The 21,320-nt window shown below is 41.3% G+C and overlaps 1 protein-coding gene across 5 annotated transcripts in view; it reads right to left on the bottom strand.

Annotated features, from left to right (window-relative positions):
- Positions 1-4,007: 4,007 nt before the first annotated feature.
- Positions 4,008-21,320, bottom strand: part of RAB4A (RAB4A, member RAS oncogene family) — a 35,196-nt gene continuing 17,883 nt past the window's right edge. For 2 of the 5 annotated variants that reach the window (XM_008978164.4, XM_055104111.1), the window contains exons 2-6: positions 13,169-13,231; positions 11,444-11,560; positions 10,006-10,101; positions 6,084-6,220; positions 4,008-5,268 (exon numbers count right to left, since the gene is read on the bottom strand). In XM_008978164.4, the coding sequence (XP_008976412.1) occupies positions 6,105-6,220; positions 10,006-10,101; positions 11,444-11,560; positions 13,169-13,181 (342 nt within the window). In that variant the 5' untranslated portion in view covers positions 13,182-13,231 and the 3' untranslated portion in view covers positions 4,008-5,268; positions 6,084-6,104. Of the gene's footprint in view, positions 5,269-5,377; positions 5,420-6,083; positions 6,221-10,005; positions 10,102-11,443; positions 11,599-13,168; positions 13,232-20,235; positions 20,351-21,320 lie in introns of those variants that run through there. The other 3 variants (XM_003824456.6, XM_034948636.2, XM_034948632.3) reach the window with 3 other exon arrangements.

Here is a 21,320-nt window from a genome sequence, read left to right on the forward strand (position 1 = left end):
TAAGATGGAGAACACAGCAGGCATAACTGCTTGTTCACAGGCTGTGCCGAGATGTGCCAGGAGTCAAGTAGAAGTGCACAGACAGAATCCCCAACATGTTGTTGTTTACCTGACAACAAAACATGAGACCTAAATATTGTGAGCTATCAATCCCGGAGGGTCATCAATATTCAAAAACAAAGCGACCTACTGCAGGAAGGAAGGGTTTTAACTGCCTGTTTGGAAATTTTGCAAAGTGGGATCTTGCAGTGGAAAGGCTGCACCAGCGACATGCAGATACCCTGGAAAGACTTAGGGACACAGTTGGCTCTGTGATCATTTTTTCCCACAAGCCCTGGGGTCCCTCCTATGTGTCAGGCATCAGGCACACCAAAGCAGCCCTGTCCCAGGGAGCTCTTAGCCCAGGAGAGAAGACAAACAAGGACAAGGTACAATCAATGAGATCAATAGCAAGAAAGGAGGTCCAGACAGAGAATCATGGGAGTTGGGTGTCTGCATATGCTGAGGTCAGAGAAAGTGCCGCAGCAGAGAAGTTTTGCACACTGCACCCCAAAGAGCAGCAGGCCTTCCGCTCGACTGACTTAGAGGGGCTGGCTGAGGAGCATTCCAGGTGAGGAACTTGAGTCCCCACAGAGACTGTGAGAAAGCCAGAGGCGTTCAGAGAGGTTCACGAGTGTCCTATAAAAGCAGCATTTTCCGCTGGAAGTGAGAATAGTATAAGGGCATGGTAGGTACCTTTATGGCCACGCAAACCAATATGATGACTTTTCTGTAAAAGCTAACAATGTGGTAGATTTACCTAAAATCAATCATATTATAAAATTTCCTATTCAATTTAAAATTATTTGAGGGCTCACACCCAAACATACAGAAATTAGCATTTTTACCATCATGCATCATTACTTGGTCCTTCAATATTTAGTAAACATAATTATTTTCATGACATTTTAGAATGTAAAATACTCAGAAATTAAGCAAGTTTGTTTTCTTCACTCTAGTTTTCTTTAAAATGAAGTTTACACATTGCATCAAGAAGTTAAGAGAGTTTTGAGAGCACAGGCTTATCCAATTTCCATGGAGTTTTCCACAGAAGTTTCATGACAATGCCCTTCAGCATGAAGGAGCACACCAGATTATTGCAAGTTTAAGAAATGGAGGGCCAGGTGTGGTGGCTCACGCCTATAATCCCCAAGGCTTTGGGAGGCCAAGGTGGGAGGAATGCTTTAGGCCAGAAGTTTGAGACCAGCCTAGGAAACACAGAGGCAAGACATAAAAAAAAATCAGCCAGGTGCAGTGGTGCATGCCTGTAGTCCCAGCTACTCAGGAGGCTGAGGCAGAATTGCTTGAGCCTAGGAGGTTGAGGCTGTGGTGAGCTATGATTGTGCCACTGCACTCCAGCCTGGGTGACAGCAAGACTGTGTCTCTGAAAATTAAAACAAACAAACAAACAACAACAACAAACAAAAAAAGGAATGGCTCAACCCCCCTTCTATACAGTTACATATGGTCCAGACAAGCATGCATCAAAGTTAAATGTTGCCTTTACAGTAAAATACATTCTTCAAATAGAGTAGTTTGAAGATGATATCTTCAAATTTGTAGAGATGATTTAAAGTAAATATGCCTCATGTTACTACATTGGCAGGAGTGTTTTAAAACCAGTACAACAAGGGGTACCAGCCCTCCAAAGCCATGCTGGCTATGTATAGCAGGCTGATGGTCCTGGTGTCCCTGCTAAAGGTACAACTGCCCCTGGGCCAGGGAACAGCACTTCTGTACAACTGGACACATGCTGGGAAGTCACTGTCTCCAATGCTTCACGAAAGACACATTTTGCTGTTTTAGCACATATCAGAAAACCAACTTCTTATGATTGCAAGATATGAAAAACATAAATAGCCTTGGCTTTGTTAAGTTCCCAATGGTATGGAAATTTCATAAAATTTTTAGAAAATGCTATTGTCAAAGATGCATACTGACCAATTTTTTTTTTTTTTTTTTTAGATGGAGTCTTTCTCTGTTGCCCAGGCTGGAGAACAGTGGCATGATCTTGGCTCACTGCAACCTCTGCCTCCTGGGTTCAAGCAATTCTCCCACCTCAGCCTCCCAAGTAGCTGGGACTACAGGCGCCCACCACCACGCCTGGCTAATTTTTGTATTTTTAGTAGAGACGGGGTTATACCATGTTGGCCAGGCTGGTCTCGAACTCCTGACCTCGTGATCCACCCACCTCAGCCTCCCAAAGTGCTGGGATTAGAGGCGTGAGCCACCGCGCCCGGCCCTGAGTATTTTTGGGTGAAATGACAGATGCCTCGGATGTTTTCAACTATAGTATGAAAACACTGGGTAAAGATAAAGAAAACAAGATCGCAAAATGTAGGCAATTGTTAAAGCTGGCTGATATAGTGGTTCATTAGGCTATTTTTCTCTACATTTGAAAATCTGTTATAAAAAATTTATAAGTATATAAAGGGAGAATCTTTATATACTTATAAATTTATATTATGAATTTATAAGTATATAAATTCATAATATAAATTTATATTTATATTATATTATACCTGGGGGGGCCAGGTATGGTGGCTCATGCCTGTAATCCCAGCACTTTGGGAGGCTGAGGTGGGAAGATCCCTTGAGGCCAGGAGTTTGAGACCAGCCTGGGTAACACAGTGAGACCCTCCCTGTCTCTACAAAAAATAAAATTAAAAAAAAAAGAAAGAAAAAGAAAAAAAATGAGGCGGATATATGAAGGAAAAAAGTACATAAATGCTCTTTTAAAAGAAAAAAACAGATTCCCTAACCACATTATTTTCTATCAGTAGGTAGTAGGTAGTGTTCTCTAAACTTTGAGGCTGGTGACCAACAACTTGGGTCACTTGTCCTCCTGAGAGTGGTAGATCTTGTGTTCTCAGATAAATTCCTCTAAAATTCTAAAACAACCCTTTAAAGAAATAAATACAATAGGGAAGTAACCAAGTCAACAAGTGGGACAAACTCAGATTGTACGTACAGGAGTAGTTAGATGGATCAGGAAAGAGGTGCTTCACAAATGGCACCACAAAATATTAAAAATTCACAGGTTTTTTTTAAAGCACCTCTAATGTGCCTCTCCAAAAACATAAAAAGATGTCAGAAAATAAGGAAACATCATCTGCTGTGTCACAGTACAAATTACAAATCATTTAGGTTTCTAATTTTAGCATCAGATTCTTTAAATACTATTATTGATCTGCTAAGAATCAATGTTCTTGAATTCAGCCACTCTTATACAAGCCACAAGTAATGTTTTCAACAAAACCATTACAGATTCCCAAATTGTGATGTTCTCATTTTCACTTAAATGCTGGACTGTAAAAGAATAAATTACAATCTCCAGTTTAAATGGTCTTTATAATCTTTTTCTAGGAAGACTGAATAATTACTTTCCTAGAAATCTAAATTAAGAGCTTCCTGAAAACTTAATGAGTTGCGGGAAATAGAAACATGACATTTATTACTAGCCTGAACAATACCAAATTATCTCTCCTCCTCATTCTCCCTAAAGGCAAAGCCTGATTAAGAACCACCATGGTTTGGTTCTCCAGCAACTTTTATTGGCCAAAGGATGCAGAAGGATATATGGTGTCTGTGGTTTAATTAACAGGATCGTTTATAAAACAACTTTACATTTATCTTATTTTTAAAATTCTTGCTTTTGAATAAGCTGATGTGTTAGAATAGACATGCTCCTATCCCATGCAAAAAGCTGTTCAAAAATGAGCAGCTTGCAAATCTATCATAAATGAGACATTGAATAAAACATTCTTACAGTGAGGTCTAAGAAGTAGTTCAGTCTGAGAATTTGCTTCAGATACTTTTTGAAATAAAATATTCAAGGCATAAAAAAAGCAAAACTCAAAATATCTAAAACAGATACATACTGGTATTTTTATCCCAGTCATTTCCCAGAGTTTTTATGTGTCTCTGTGCTCTGCTGATTAAAATAAACAACAAAAGCAGTAGGCATCTTCTAACTAAAAGTTAATTTACTAGTCTTCAACTACAAAGTCACAGTGGAAGAACATATATAAGGTGAAGAAAGCTTTTTAACCTTTCAGATTTAAATAATACTGCATTTCAACTTTAAAGAAAGGTTCCACCATATATTTTTTGCACTGACATTTTAAAATACAAGAACAAGTCTTTGTAATACAATATATACTTCAATATACCCAATATACCTTATATGAATTAAAAACATGTCAACTGGATAACTGTAGTAAGGCATTTAAGTATTCAGCAGAAGCCATAAAGAAATTTCTTAATGAGTGGTGTCCATTTAATATTAACTGGATTTAGTAGGTTTCCTTAAAATGAACAGGAAACAAAAGATGTGAAAAACAGGCAGTGATGCCATTATACTGAATTCCAGAAAAAGCACAGTACAATGTGTTTTCTAGCAGGGAGACCAGCAAACTGGAAGTGGATGAGCGGCCCCAGCTTACATGGTCTATTGTATTTGATCAACTGCTGAGAGAAGTATTAGTAGCCCAGTAGGTTTGGGTAAAGGTACCAGAATCCTTAGTGCTAGTCTCACAGCCAAAAACAGAGCAGGTACTCCAGATATACTTCCTGAACTGACCTGGATGAAGAGGCTTTAAAATCAACAGAGCTGGACAGTATAAAGTTCACGGAAAAACTCCATTTTTCATTTTATTTTGGTATATTAGTGAATGTCTACTGATCTAGTATTTCAAGTGTGGATCACGTAAACACCATGTAGAATGTAGTAAATGGAATTAAATAAGAAAACACACTGGCTATCAATGCCAGAGTCTTTGAACATCAGGTCATAAATATAACCAATTGTGCAATATAACCAACATGATGAGAAAAGCACACCTCACAATCGACAATTTTAGTTCATATCATTAAAAAAAATAAAATCTGAAACTGCATTTAGTGCCACATTCTATCATATCATACATCAGATTCCATGCTGTGGAGCTGCACTGGGCTACAGGACATACAGTACATATAGCATGTTTTAAACCGAAAGTGAAAGGAAAAATATGAAACAAAATTTTTACATACACATCTAACGGTGTTGTCCATTTAATTCGATTTATATGATTTGCTGTGCCACTTTGACTAGCTTGCAGAACACCCCAAATTCTCTTTTCCCCATAAAGATCTACTTCCATACAGAGTAGAAAAGGATGGTGGTAAAAAAAACTTCAGATTCTTCAGGTTCCAACGATTGTGTCCCAAATGCCACTGTATGAACACCTAAAAAATATTAAGAACAATTTCAAAATCTGCATAACTATAAATGCAAAAGTAAATACAGCTTAAAGCCTAAAAGAGAATTCGTGAATATCTTGTCTTTTAATACTTGCCTGTGCCTACTACATGATGTCGACTATAAATAAAACGTCCACTGTGGTAAATGGGAAAAAAGAAGCAGCTTTAAAAAGTTAAAGGGAGACATTTGTCAATTTTATAAATAGGCCTCCTGTTTTAGCAAAAGGCACATTCATTTAGACCTCAATCAATCCAGGAAGGGCTCCTCACTGACATAAGGAATCAGGATATCTCACCCTTCCCGTCAACCACCACCTGCCCTTCCTTTCTTTCTGAACAAGAGCATGAGAATTTCCTATAGAGTGTAAATTCTTTCAGTTAGAACATCCAACTTTAACTTATGGGTTCCTCTCCTTCTCTTTTTTTTTTTCTGAGACAGTTCTCACTTTATCGCCCAGGCTGGAGTGCAGTGGTATGATCTTGGCTTACTGCAACCTCTGCCTCCCAGGCTCAAGCAATTCTCCTAAGTTTCATGAGTAGCTGGGACTACAGGTGCACGCCACCAGGCCTGGCTAATTTTTTGTATTTTGTAGAGATGGTGTTTCACCATGATGCCTAGGCTGGTCTCGAACTCCTGAACTAAAGCAACTGGCCCACCTCAGCCTCCCAAAGTGCTGGAATTAGAGCCACTGCACTCGGCTGGGATCCTCTCTTTTTCATACTACAGCTTCCCAAAGCTTTAACAGGCCTCTGCACTTGAGCTTGCCAGGAACTCAGGGCAGGGAGGTGTCCAAACCCACCTGTGTGTTCTCCCATGGCTCCTAACAACCACACTCCTGAGCGTTCGGGGCCTGTGCGCGCCGCGGTGACCTCAGCTGTCTCAAGGCAGCATCTCCGTACTGAATACCTGAGCCCATTCTTTCTGGGTCCAGCTCACCTAAGGACCAAGCAAGTCTTCTTTTAAAAAAGGCTTTTATGTTTCTTTGATTCCAAAAATAGATTTAAAAAAAAAAAAAAAAAGCAAAGTACAGAACACTGTGTATATATCCCACCATTCTGAATAAAGGGAAAAAACTATATATATGTTTGCTTGCACCGGCACAAAACATCTCTAGCAGGATACATAAGGAACGGTTGATTCCGAGGAGTTCTAGATGGCTGAGGACAGGAGAGGGTGGTAACAGGGGGACTTTTAATGAAAAGTCTTTTATACTCTTTCATACTTCTTGAATTTTAAATTATGTGAATATATTATTTATATAAAATAATTTAAAATTAAATTACAAAGATATAATTTTTCACTTATTAGATAGGCCAAAAGTCCAAGTATGATGATACTACACGCTGTGGACATGGCTTTAGTGAAATAAGACCATCACTAGGAGAAAATGTGACAGCCTCTACACCAAGATCCCAAACGCTTATGTTCTCTGACCCAGCAATTCCACTTCTGGGCATTTGTCTGACACACAGACTCATGCACATGTAAAAAAAAAAATGTATATATATATATATATATATATATATATAAAATTATTTACTGTAACATTACTTATAATAGCAAAATACTGGCAACAACCCAAATGTCCAAAGTAGACTGGCTCATGAATTATGCTAACACATAGGTTGAGCGGTCCTTATCCAAATATAGGTTGAGCGGTCCTTATCCAAAATACTTGAAACCAGAAGTATTTTGGATTTTTTCAGATTTTGAAATATTTCCATTATACTTACCAGTTCAGCATCCCTAATCTGAAAATCTGAAATTTGAAGTGCTCCAATGAGCATTTCCTTTCAGTGGCAATGTTGGCAATTAAAAAGTTTCAGATTTTGGAACATTTTGGATTAGGGATACTCAACCCATATTACACATTACACACACACATTATGTATGACATTATGTTATATATATGTACCTTATGTATTATATGTATATACGGAAACTATATGCTGATTTGTAATGATTTGTAGGTTATACAATAGTAAGTAAAAAAGCAAGGCGTGGTAGTCTATCATATGATACATTTTATATAAAAAAAGGGAAGAAAACAATGGTTTCTGAATGTATTACCCATTAAAAAAATAAAAAGTACTGCTGAAGAATCCTAATTTATACTCTTATATTTTTTTCACCTAGAGGTACTTATGATTTTGATGATCTCAGAAAAAAACACGTCTTGGAAGACTGCATATGAGTTGTTCTATCTGATGCATTCAGGGATACAATATTAAAATAGCAAGGTCATGTAAATACAACCTCACGCTGAGCTTAATAATATTCAACAGTAAGCCAACTGTAAGGATTTATGTAACAGAGTCTTGGTTTTTGTACCAAGCTTAGTAATTTTTTTTTTCTTTCTGATAAAAAAAAAATACAAAAAGATGACAGGTCCACTTCTGTTGAAACCCAGCCCTTCTACCTGGGCCCGACTCTCCTCCCTCCTACTTCACCTAGCACCCTCCTTCTTCCCTGCCCTCTCCTTGCCCATTCTTCTCTCCTTTCCCCTCAGCATTTAAACATGCTGGAATTTCTCCCATCACCCACAACCCCGGCTTTAAATTAACCCTTTGCACCCTACAGTGCCAGCCTGTGCTTCCTCAGGAGAGGAGTGGACACTCTGCTTGCTCACCTCCTACTTCTTCCTAACGGACGGCCAGCCATCTTCTACCTTCATAATTCTGCTGAAATTGTTCTTGATCAAAGTGATCACTGACTTTCTATTCCCCATCCCAATGTGTGTTTTTCAGCTCAGTCTTAGCTTATGAGGCTTCCCTCTGTTACTATTACATTACATAATGAACACTCCTTTGATTTGCTTATAATTAGGGCTTAAGTGACACCCACATTCCCTTGATTTTCTTCACACATTTCCGACCATTTCCTTTTTCACCTTTTCTGTAGATTCCTCTTCCTCTGCTCATCCTCCAACTCCAGGGTTCTGTTGATCACTGCTCTCCTTAAACACTGTTCTCTGGATGATCACATTGCTTCCACAGTTTTAGCTGTTCCTATATATTGATGGTTCCCAAACTTATACTGCCAGCCAGGAACTCTTCCCCAAGCTTACTAGATAACTCCATGTTCATGTCTCAGCGTTACCGCAAAGGCCGCACATTTGCAACAGAGCCATCTTTACTCCCTCACATTCCCTGCTTCTCCTCTGGCTCTACCCCATCTCTGTCTAGAGATACCAGTGTGACAGCTGCGAGTCATCCTTGGTTCCTCCTCCCCTGCTGGCCCTTCCTCCTCACCTTGTCCCACCTAAGAGTCAGTTGTCCTGTCCCACTATTGGGCATATGAGTCGTAAGATGCTACTGCCTAAATATATCTTAGATCCATCTCTCTCTCCATCTCTGCTTCCATATCCTTGTTAAAGCATTAATCAGTCATCTCTTACTAGGATTACTCAAAAATGCCTTATAATTGGTATCCTGGCCTCCAGGCCTGTCCTCCCTTTAGTTTGTTTTCAACATAACCTCCTACATACATGACTTATCTCAAGTCACAACCCAATCACATCACCCACCTGCTGACAACCCACCACCTACCGCAGTGGTTCTCAATCTTGGATGAACATTAGAACAGCATGAGTGAACATTCAAAAACACTGCTGCCTCGACCATACTTCAGCCCGATTAGTTCAGTGTCTCCAGAGGCAGAGCCTGGGATTAGAACTTTTAATGCATCTCAGTGACTCTAGTGTTCATCCAGGGTTGACAATTGGTAATCTACAAGATAAAGTTCTAGATCCTTGATGAGGACTGGCTGGCTCCTGCCTTTCTTCAACCTTTTCTCCTGCTATTCCCTCTTCCTCACTCCCTTTGCTGGCTCACTCTTCCTTATATTCTGAAAGACTGAGCTCATCTAAGACCTCCCCTGAAAGCCCTCCCTGACACCTCCTCCATCCTCTGGCTGGGGCAGGTCCCCTTCTTCATGTTACCCTGAGCCTGTGCATCTCTCAACTACTACATCAGCCTTGTGATATTATAATTATCCTCTGACTGTCTCCCATGAAAGACAGTTTCTTGGGGGGCAAGGGGTGTGATTTATTCATTTTTGTATCCCAGCATCTGACAAATAGGCACTCAGATGTTTGAATGAATCAATTAAAAGGTGATGCCCATATATAGTTACTTTAGTAAATGACAACTACACAGTATTTCGTCAGCTGCCTATATTAGGATTATTTTAAATTATTTTAATAAGCAACAAATACAAAAATGAGGCATTTTATAATTGAGGCATGCTCAGTAAGCTTCAGAAATAAAATTACTCTGGATTCCATAGCTCCATGATGCCTGATCTGCAACAATCAACACTATACAATGTACCTATAACTCCCTTACACATGACCACTGGCCCAACAGAATTAGCGTGCTGTTGACAGAGTGGACAAAGGCCTATTCTTTCTCCGTTTAGTGAAGGACCAAAGAAAGACTATGGTTCTAAATGCGAACACTCCCTGAAACCTTGACTACCTTTCCACAGCTGAGCTGGTGTGCCCATCCACTTTCATCACCATGGAAACCATCCTGATAAGGACGGGGCTTTCATCCTGATAAGAACAGGACCTTTGAACCCATATGTGATGATTTTAGGTTGGCAGGTAGAGAGAGAACATTCTTTACTAAATCACCCTGAAACTATTAATTAAAAGGTGATCTACTGAGCTACAGTGTAAAATATGCAGAAGAAAAGTTGGTTAATGGAAAGGCTTTTACCTGATTCGATTTTGTTAAGTATTTTTCTTGCACACTGTACAAAAGCCTCTTCTACATTCTCCCCTGTGAGCGCACTTGTTTCCAAAAACATCAGCTCTAAAATGGACATCAAACAAAATAAAGTCATATTTAGAAGATGATCATAATTTTCACTTACAAAAGCCTGTGTAGCATTCTCTTAGAAAAGCAGACAAAATATAATTTATGACCTAAAACCATATATTTCTGTAAATATAAAATCAATATATGTCATTATGTGTTTTTTAAATGTTAAAAGAATTTTAGCCTTTTCTGAAAAGTAACTGCTATCTTGTGCTAGCACTTAACCTGGTGAAGGGGCTGAGCAAGCAACCAGGCTTCCCCAGCCAAATGACAACCCATCAGGAAGGAGCTGGCTTGCCAAAATGGCCCTGCCATTGATTTCAGGCAAAGTTGCAATGTCCTTCTTCAAACAATCTGAGTGTCACCACAAATATGACCTACAAGTGTTTACACTTTTTAGGGGACTATATTGCAATCTGTCATACAGCCCATGAAGAGACAGTATAGAAATTAATACTCTTTCTACCCACCAGAGTGGCTGTTCATCTCAGCAGAAAGGCCTGTTCTGCTTGCTCTCTCAGCAAACCATGGCCTCTCTAGCCTCTTGTATCCTCACTTGTAAAAATGAGTTTAGATGACATCTAAATTCCTTTTCATCTTTGTTAACATTCTAAACTTCTGATTTCTAAACAGCTTTTTAAAAACTGTCATGATGGCATATGGATTTCTCTCATGTTTATTTTCTTAGCAAGAAACTAGTCAAGTTACAATATAATTTGGAATCTTAGAGTCCAAATACTGATATTAGGATATTCTAGTTTTTGGTTCTAAAAATTAAAGTTATTTAAAATGTCTGAATTTAAAAAAAATCATTCTCTTATCCATTAATTAAGCAACCATTAATTTTATGTGGCATTTTCATGTATTCTATATGGAAATTCAAAAAAGTTTCAAAGTTGCCTATAACCAAATGACTTAAAATGAAGCCAATAAGCCAAGTATTTCTTCTCCTGCTTCCCTTTCTATTTGGGCTAATATTTCACCAAATTTCCTTCAAAATACATTAAAAAATAATGACATCATTTGGTTAGAGTCTTTAAATATTATTAATTTCACTTTAGCCCAAGATCTCTAATATTCAAAGACCCTAGACTGAAAAGTCATTACATAATGTTACTACATTTGCTTTTATCATTATAGTAACTTCTGCAGGCAGAATGCAATATACTAAAAATATGCTAAATAGGTCTAATTTATAGAAAAAAACAATTGGAAATTCCACATTTCCTAAATCTAGTTTAATCTTGAAATTCCAATATATGTTTTAAATTCAAAGAAATGCTATTATCCTCAAATATGCGATTTGAAAAACAGTAAGAAGTAAAAGGTCACTTGCCATTTTCTTGAGCAAATCTGGAGGCTTCTAAGAAGGTAACTTCACGATCTGCATCCAGGTCCTTCTTGTTTCCACAAAGGATGATCACAATGTTCTGGCTCGCTAGCATTCGGGCATCTGTTAACCAATTAGTAAGCGCATTGTAGGTTTCTCGGCTGCGTAATATAAGATTGTGAAAATAATACATGTATTTTATAAAACTAGCAACTCTTTCCAGTCATTCTCACTACTCATACCGCTTTTCAACATTTCAGGGTAATGGCACCAACACCTTTAAGATAACTCAGACAACGTGAATGCACCAAGTATATACCATACCCACAGAGGTTGTTCCATTTTGTTTCTGGTAAAATGAGACAGCAAGTGAGATATTTTGTTATTTTTCATTTGCCCAGTCATGGGGCAAAAGGAAAGAGATGTTCCTTCATTCAATTGACAAATATCTATTGAGCTCTTAGCATGTGCAAGGCACTAGACTCTGGTAGGCAAGATTTCATAGCTAATTGCTGCCACTTAATGCATCCTTGCAATGTGCCAGCACTTTTACAGGACTTTATCACATTGATTCTTTATAAGGATTCCATGACACAGACTGCCATTATTCCCCTTTTCTCTGAGAAATCCAAGGCCCAGAGAGATTAATTACGTTGCCCTAGGTCACACAGCAGCCAGTGGCAAAGTCAGGACTTGACCAGCTCTGTCTGACTCCAGGACCAACTCTCAGACTTACTATTTTTGGCCCTCATGTGTCTAAGGATTGAGTTCTTCTCATGGCACTTTGTTAGCCTGACTGATGACTTCACACTTTGGCAGGCTGAGCCTTTCACTGCCTGGGCAAGTGCAGGAAGGGCTGGGCCAGAAACTGCCTTCCTCCTCTCAGAACGCCTGGCTCCCGGGACACAGATTGGAAGAGGGAAGCGGCTGAGTGACATCCTCTCACTGGACAGGTTCCTACCCAGAAAGGGCCCCCAGATGATGCCATTTAGATGACACATTTCTAAGACAGGGCTACTGAGATCAGCACTGCTGAATGTGATTTCCTCATGGATAGGAATGTTCTATAACCTGTCCTGATATGGTAGTCACCAGCCACATGTAGCTACTGAGGACCTGAAATGTGGCCAGTGCAATCGAGGAACAGAATTTTTTATTTCAGTTAAATTGCCATAGGTCACAAACAGCTACTATCCAAGTGCTTCACATTAACTAATTTAAACCTCCCAATAACCTCCTGAGGATCATGTGATTATTACTATCTCCATCTTACAGACAAGGAAACTAAGGCCCAGGCAGCTGAAGCACCTGGCCTGAGAGGGTCAATCAGCTAGTGACTGCAACTGGGATTTGAACCCAGCAATCTCAGCCCACAGTCTGTGTCCTCACCCTCTCTCAACTCACTTCTAATAACTTTCCATACATAAAGCTTTGTGAACCTTAAGGAAAGTGTCCAAGCATCATGTCAAGAAATGTAATGTAATAGCATGGATTGCTTTATCCACCTAAAACCTTACAAACACATTTCTCTGCAGGGGAAAGCAGTGGTAGGGGCTCGTTCAAAGACCTCTGAGACCCCAGATGGAAGGGCTAAGGGGCTTCCTGGATGCCAGCCACACCACCGTCCCTGGACACACAAAGCACACACCGCACGGAGGGCACCTCGCCAAGACCAGCCTTTGGGCTGCAGGGCACTGAGCACCCTCCTTCACCAGGGGGAGCTGGCATTACCTGGTGATATCATAGACGAGGAGAGCCCCGGCCGCGCCTCGGTAATAACTTCTCGTCACGGACCTGGAAGAATTATACTGGTTTTACTCTCAACCAATTGAGACCCTTTACTGTATCCCACCTTCCCATGAAAAAACACCCATGCTTGCCTTGTAAACCACAACACAGGGACAGACACTGGTTTAAAAGAGAAATGATTCAAAGATATTTGAACATACATGTGAGGGGTTATTCTGCCTGAAATCACATCACTGTGGCAAGTAGGAGATTCCTTCACAGCAGATGCAGCTCTCTGATGGATGTCTCCTTTGAGAACTCCTAGCAGGGTGAGCTGTCTGCGGAAGCCAGCACCACCCCCTAGATGGACACTAAGGGGCTCAGCAATCTACTCACTTCTCTGCGGGCTCCTCATCTACCCCACTCCCTGGCACAACTTTCTCCATCTCTTCCAGTTCTCGCCACCTCTTGGGGCGGTGGAATCCATAGTCACCACAGGAATCCATAGTCACCACGGCCCTACACCCACCTGTGTCCCTGCCCTATTACTACGGGAAAACTGAGTGTCCCAGTATGTCATACCCACTCTCACATTCAAGAAGGCGTCTTTCGGTCATACATGTTTTCCCCTACATTGTCAATCTCACCCTCTTTGTGAGATTTTTCCCATTAGTGGCCGGACACCTATAATCCCAGCACTTTAGGAGGCCCAGGAGGGAGGACTGCTTGAGGCCAGGAGTTTGAGACCAGCCTGGGTAAGAGAGAGAGACCCTGTCTCTACAAAAAATTAGCCAGGTATGGCAGTACACACCTGTAATCCCAGCTACTCAGGAGGCTGAGACAGAAGGACTGTTTGAGCCCAGGAGTTTGAGGTGACGGTGAGCTATGATCATGCCACTGCACTCCAGCCCGGGCAACAGAAAGAAAAAAAAAAAAAAGCCAGGAGTTCAGGATTTTTCCTATTAGCAAAATAAAAATAAATTGGCTCTGGTACCGCCCATCTTAAAACACAAAACAGAAATATGCTGCACAATCCTTTCAGTTACTGTCCCACTGTCTGCTCTTTTCCACATCCAACTTTCTTTTTTGAGACAGAGTTTCGCTCGTTACCCAGGCTAGAGTGCAATGGCGCGATCTCAGCTCTCTGCAACCTCTGCCTCCCAGGTTCAAGCAATTCTCCTGCCTCAGCCTCCTGAGTAGCCGCACCCGCCACCACACCCGGCTAATTTTTGTATTTTTAGTACAGACGGGGTTTCGCCATGTTAGCCAGGCTGTTCTCGAATTCTTGACCTCAGATGATCCACCCGCCTCGGCCTCCCAAAGTGCTGGGATTACAGGCGTGAGCCACCACGCCTGGCCCCACATCCAACTTTCTGAAAGAGCTGTCTTTACCTGCGCTTCCTCTTCTTCACCGCCAACCTAGTGTCCATCTCTGCTACTCCCCAAAAGCCTGTCAAGGTCCCCACCCTCTCTGCAACCGAAGCTGGCGTGGGCATTTCTGTCCTCACTCACTCGCGCAGCCTCTGCGCCCTGCACTCTGCTAGTCTTCCTCCCGTTCACCAGCCACGTCTCTGGCTCTGGTCATTCTTCTGAATCTGCCCTGCTAGGATTGCGATTCCCCAGAGCTGGGTCCTGGGTTCTCTTAACATTCGACTCAAATTTTGTCTCCAGCTCAGATCCAAGTGCTGCCTCCGTATCTCCATGAGACTGCCTGATAAACATGTCAAACTTAACATCTGCACAGCAGAACTCTTTTTGGTCCCACCCTCCAGGCCCGTCCTGGCCTAGGAAGAGGCATCACCACGCACCCTGTTTCTAAAGCAAATCAGCTCCACATTCATCCTCAATTCCTGTGCACCTCCACATTCACTCCGCCAGCCTAGTGGTCTCCTACACTACACAAATCCTGTGTCTGCCTACGCTGCTGCCCCTGCTGCCATGTGTGGCCCACAGTCCATTCTTCAGAGCAACCCAACTTATCAAGGCCCACGACAGGACATCCCTGTCACTGTACCTGTCCCTTTGGCCCCATTCTCTTCCCTGCTCCCAGCCCCTGCCACTCCTGTCTGGGCTCGTCACACCGCTGGCTTTCCTTGTCCCTTGGGTCTCATTAACACTATCTCCTCAGCAACGTTCCCCAAGCACCCCCATCCAGTGGACCCCCTCTATCTCAGCGCGCTGTCTCCTGGGTGGCACCATCCCACTTGGTGGGATGCTCTGTCTCTGTCTCTGTGTTGGCTGCCTGCCTCCCCTCCACAGGGCAGGGCTCTGCTGTCTCACTCACCAGAGGATCCCAGTGCCTAGCACAGGGCCTGGACTACTGCTAGCTAGACATTCCCAGAACTTAACTGTGGCCTAATTAAATTAAAAAATATATATTTGGTCTTCGTCCCAGGTTCCTGGCACAGAGGCCCAAACCCCTGTGATTTCCTTAGTGATAAAGGTGTCTTTTGTAAGCCAAGGAGATAACTGTGGGAAGAGTAGCAGGCTAGAGAGCCTTGGGATCAGGGCTTTGGCTGTGGGAGCCCTCATTGTGTGAGGAGAGTGCTGGAACTTATAGCCTCACCTCAGCCCTCTGGGGAGGAAAGAGGAGCTGGAGATTGAGTCAATCATCAATGGATAATGTTTTAATCAATCGTGCCTTTGTAATAAAACCTCCACAAAAAAACCAAAAGGATGGGGGTCAGAGAGCCCCTGGGCTGGTGGTGGCATGGAGGTGCTGGGAGGTGGCCCATTCCCATATCTCGTCTCCTAAGCATCTCCTCCACCGGGCTGTGCCTGAATTGACACCTATCTAACAAACCAGTAAATGCCAGGAAAAATGTTTTTCCTGAGTTGTGTGAATCATTCTAACAAATTCTCCAACCTGATGGGGATGTGAGGGATGGAGAGTGTGGGAACTGCCAGATCTGTATTTGGCCAAGAAGTGCAGGAAGCCTGGGCATTTCAGTTGTGACTGGTGTCTGAAGCGGGGGTGGCAGTCTAGGAGACTAAGCCCTTAGCCTGGAGGGTCCCCTTTAACTCTGGGTAGTGTCAAAAGTGAATTGAAGTGTTGGACACCCAGCTGGTGTCAGAGAATCCGACTGGCTGGTGTGAAGAAAAACCCCATAGACTTGATGTCAGAAAAAAAAAGACACCAGAGAAATGAACTATCTTTGGAGAACAAAGAAACCCGTGCAGCTTGCAACAAACAAACAAACAAAATTACTAATTATTACTTTGCTACTTGGAAAAGAAGAGCTACTTTTAAATGTACTTTTTAGCTCTTAGTCAGGAAGCTTCAAGGTCTTCATGTAGCTTGAAGCTTTTCCTCTCTGCCTTGAGACTGTTATCAAGAGAGGCACACGCTTTAAGGACTGGTGGCAGGTAGAGGTGCAGAGGGGACTGTTTGCTCTTCACCCCACAGCCTCCTAGGGCAGGGGGAAAGGCCTCGCTTGTTCACATCTATTAAGAGGCAGCGCCTTTCTATTCTTGCTCAGCAGGCACCTAGCTTCTAGAGGAAGAGGGAACTACAAGTTCTCTTCAAGATAAGCTGTATCACATCTACTTCTTAAAATCTTACTTTCAAATTTATTTTACAACACTGTCTTGACAAATGGTTTCTTATACAAATTACTCCAGCATACAAATTTACACATTTAAGAGTACTACTTTGAGGTGTTAAATTTTTTTCTTTTATTTATTTATTTATTATTATACTTTAAGTTTTAGGGTACCTGTGCACAATGTGCAGGTTAGTTACATATGTATGTATACATGTGCCATGGTGGTGCGCTGCAACCACTAACTCGTCATCTAGCATTAGGTATATCTCCCAATGCTATCCCTCCCCCCTCTCCCCACCCCACAACAGTCCCCAGAGTGTGATGTTCCCCTTCCTGTGTCCATGTGTTCTCATTGTTCAATTCCCACCTATGAGTGAGAATATGCAGTGTTTGGTTTTTTGTTCTTGCGATAGTTTACTGAGAATGATGATTTCCAATTTCATCCATGTCCCTACAAAGGACATGAACTCATCATTTTTTATGGCTGCATAGTATTCCATGGTGTATATGTGCCACATCTTCTTACAAAAGTAATTTAACCAATATAATACATGTGGATAGTTTTAAGGTGAAATGTCATGAAAAGTCTCTAAATTAAACACAGCCATCTCCTGCCTCACTCCTCTCTGGGAGCCCTACTCTCCGCAAGTGAGGTGAGTTCTCTCTTTCTGGTAACTGGGTTTCCTTTAATTAAGTCATTAAAAGAGCACATACTGCGCCCCTGTGTGCTAGACACTATTCTGGGCACAGGAGAAACAAACAGAAAACTCAAAAACCCTTACACTCATGGATCTTACAGTTTCTTTCTTCTCATTTCTACAAAAGGTTTAGGAAACTGAATTTCAGAGCTGTTTCTTCCCCGCTCTGACAGAGTCATGAGCTCTTACAGAGCCCCTCACTTGTTCCCCTGGTCCTCCTGGAAGGGCAGTGCCATCACATACTGACTGCTGTCTTAGTCTTCCCTCACTGTCCCTCTAGACCTGTGCCATTCTGAGCTGGATCTTCCTGCTGGCTTCATTTTCCTCTTTCTGGGTTCATGCCCTTGTCCTGGTGAAGTATATCCTCCTAAACTTTCTAAGAAAGTACACTTCTAAGAAGTCTCTAAGAAAGATAATCTTGGCTTCCTCCTCATTCTTGCACATCTGTTGGTATTCAGCCTTTACTTGCACACTTACAGTTTGGCTAAGTTTAGAATTTTAGGTTGAAGAATTATTTCACCCTGAGTTTTGAAGGCAATGCTTCCATTTCTTTTAGCTTCCAATGTTGCTGTGGAAGGGTCCAAAGCAATTCCATTTTTCACACTTTATATGTGGCTGCTTTTTCCCTCTTGGAACCTTTCTGGTCTTCTTTACTTCATCTGTGGTGTTCTGAAATTTCACATGGCACGCTCTGGTCTGGACTTTTTCCTTACTATGTTTGATTTTAGGTGGGCCAATTAATCTGGAATCTCATTCCTTCAGTGAAACATTTTCTTCTATTATTCTCTCTGCTCTTCTCTCTTCTGGAACTCCTAATAGTCATTGCATCTTCTGGATTAATTCTGGAGGATTCTTTATGTCATCTCTCCCATTTTTCACCATGAGTTTATTTAACATATTATTCTGATTGCTCTTTTTAAGTATGACTTTGTTTCTATTACGTACTTCAATGCAATCTCTGCTCTTCTTCCTAAGGATACTGTGGTTTTAGTGTGTTTTTCTTACTCCCTCAAAGTTCCAGCTTCTTTACTTTGAGCTCTCTCTTTTGCTATAGAAACTTTCTTCAAAGTTCTGCCTGATCATTAAGAGCAAGGAATGAAAAAGTCTAAAAGAAGCTCTTTATGTGTGGGTGGAGCAGGTGGGCTTGGAGGGTTTCACTTTCAGATGACTGGATAGAGACTGGGCTGTTTGACTGGGAAAGCAAAATGTCAGTACCTTCAAGCCTTCCCTTTCTGACTATTCATTTTTCTGCAGAGAAGGCTCCTTTCTCCTATGTGGGACATACACACCTGGCTGCCAGCGACCAGGGAAGAGGTAGGGGAGGTGGGTTGGGGGCCAGAGGCTTTCATTTTCACTTAATTTCCCTCTTTTCAGGCCTGACCCCATGCCCTCAGGTGGGCCTTATGACCTTGAGTCTAGACTCCATTTCAACGTACAAGACTGAACCTCTTATTTCGTGTGTAAACATGAACCTCTGTAACCTCTACCTCCTGTAGAACCTGATGATTCCAAATCCTGACCTTTTCTGGGACTCCGGAGGAAGAAATGGCTTCCCCCATTACAGCACTTAAGGTGGAGCTCCTTCTGCTGTCAGAGCACCATCTATTTCCTATCTTTAAGATTTTTTTTGGAAATCTCTCAATCATAATTGTGCGCTCACTCAATCTTGGCTTTTTTGAGTTAATTCAATTTCAGTTACTTAATAGATATTTCAGTGGGGTTCTGAGAGGGAAGACATAAATGTCTAATTGAATCCACCATGTTTAATCAATGCTTCCAGAAAAATGATGGTGATTAAAGGTGGTTATGGTATTTTTGAAGCAATTATTGAACTTCAATTACTTAATTAATTTTTGAGATGGAGTTTTGCTCTTGTTGCCCAGGCTGGAATACAATGGCGTGATCTCAGCTCACTGCAACCTCCACCTTCTGGGTTCAAGCGATTTTCCTGCCTCAGCCTCCAGAGTAGCTGGGATTACAGGCACCTGCCACCACGCCCGGCTAATTTTTTTATTTTTAGTAGAGAAGGGGTTACACCATGTTGGCCAGGCTGGTCTTGAACTCCTGACCTCAGCTGAGGAGGTCTGCCTCGGCCTCCCAAAGTGCTGGAACTACAGGCATTAGCCATTGTGCCCAGCCAAACTTCAATTATTTAATATACGACATGTACTCAACTTCAAGTGAAATGTTTACAAATGGGGTGGATTTTATTTCACTGAATTATAAAACTATGAATATCAGTTCTGACTTTGTGCATCTGTGCAAAAACCACAACTAAAATATTAATCTATTTTCTTGCTTTAGTAGTTACAGAATACTAAACATGTAACCTCATTTGCAGTGACTGAAGTCATTCTGAGCCTCAGTTATGACCCTATTGTAATTAAAGTGTGGAGAGAATATTTTGTGGAGTGTGTATCAAACATCAGAACATGCTCTAGTTAATGTAAAACAAAACAAACCCTCATAAGAGGTTTTAAAAAGTTCTTCTTTAAAAAAGGAACACAGAAAAACAAGCTTGTGCTTTGATTTGAATCTAGAAACATACTGTACAATACACAGTGCCACATCCTCCTGAGAATGGGTCAGCCTCCGAATTATAATGCAGTTGCGCGGAGATCCTCCTGTATTCTTTAGCAATCCATGCTGCAGAGAGCTAACCTGACTAGCTGTCTTGTCAATCAAAGTTTCCAAAAATGAAGTTTCTGAGATTAGGACAAGGAAGGGGTGTGTTGGGGAGGGAGTGAGACCTTATATATTGAGAGAATATCATCAATTATTTTAAATCAAATTTTCAAATATTTTTATTAAGTTAGAGAAAAGCTACCTGAATCGTTCTTGTCCTGCTGTATCCCATATTTGTAACTTTACATATTTACCACCAACATTTATTATCTTTGAACCAAATTCCACTCCTATTGTATGATTTGAGTCATCTTTGACTAAAAAAGAAAAACAAGAACAGCATATTTAATTTTAGAACATTAACAGGCTTATAGATTTAAACAAGTGACACTAAAACCAAGAGTTACATCAATGGGGAATGGACATTACTCTAGCCATTCATTTCTCCAACATTCCACTGAGAAGATGCATTTAGTTTTAAAGATAACACACACAGCCCCTATTCTCAAAGAGACATAAAGATTTTTCTCAAAACCCTCAAACAAATCATACATTTAAAAACCTATGCCTGAAGGTAGCCCTGCCATATCCGAACCACATCCAACTGTGCACTGTTAAGATGCTCACAGATGGTGACTCCTGACATACCAGCGTACCATTCTGAAGGGCATAACGCCCAGTGACAGGTGTGGAACTCAGTAAGTAATGAGGTGGAGACAGTTTCAACTACTGTATTTGAATGGTTAAATATTCTAAAGAAATAACAGTGAGTGGAAGGAAAAGGAGAGGAAAAGGGAAAAGGAGGAAAAAAATTGAACCAAAGAAAAAACACCCTCCAAAAAACCCCAAAACAAAGCACCCTCCAACAAACCCCAAAACAATACACCCTCCAAAAAACCCCAAAACAATACACCCTCCAACAAACCCCAAAACAATACACCCTCCAACAAACCCCAAAACAATACACCCTCCAAAAAACCCCAAAATAAAACACCCTCCAACAAACCCCAAAACAATACACCCTCCAAAAAACCCCAAAACAATACACCCTCCAACAAACCCCAAAACAATACACCCTCCAACAAACCCCAAAATAAAACACCCTCCAACAAACCCCAAAACAATTCACCCTCCAACAAACCCCAAAACAATACACCCTCCAAAAAACCCCAAAATAAAACACCCTCCAACAAACCCCAAAACAATACACCCTCCAAAAAACCCCAAAACAAAGCACCCTCCAACAAACCCCAAAACAATACACCCTCCAACAAACCCCAAAATAAA

The sequence above is a fragment of the Pan paniscus genome, chromosome 1 (genome assembly GCF_029289425.2).
Source record: "Pan paniscus chromosome 1, NHGRI_mPanPan1-v2.0_pri, whole genome shotgun sequence".
NCBI lineage: Eukaryota > Metazoa > Chordata > Mammalia > Primates > Hominidae > Pan > Pan paniscus.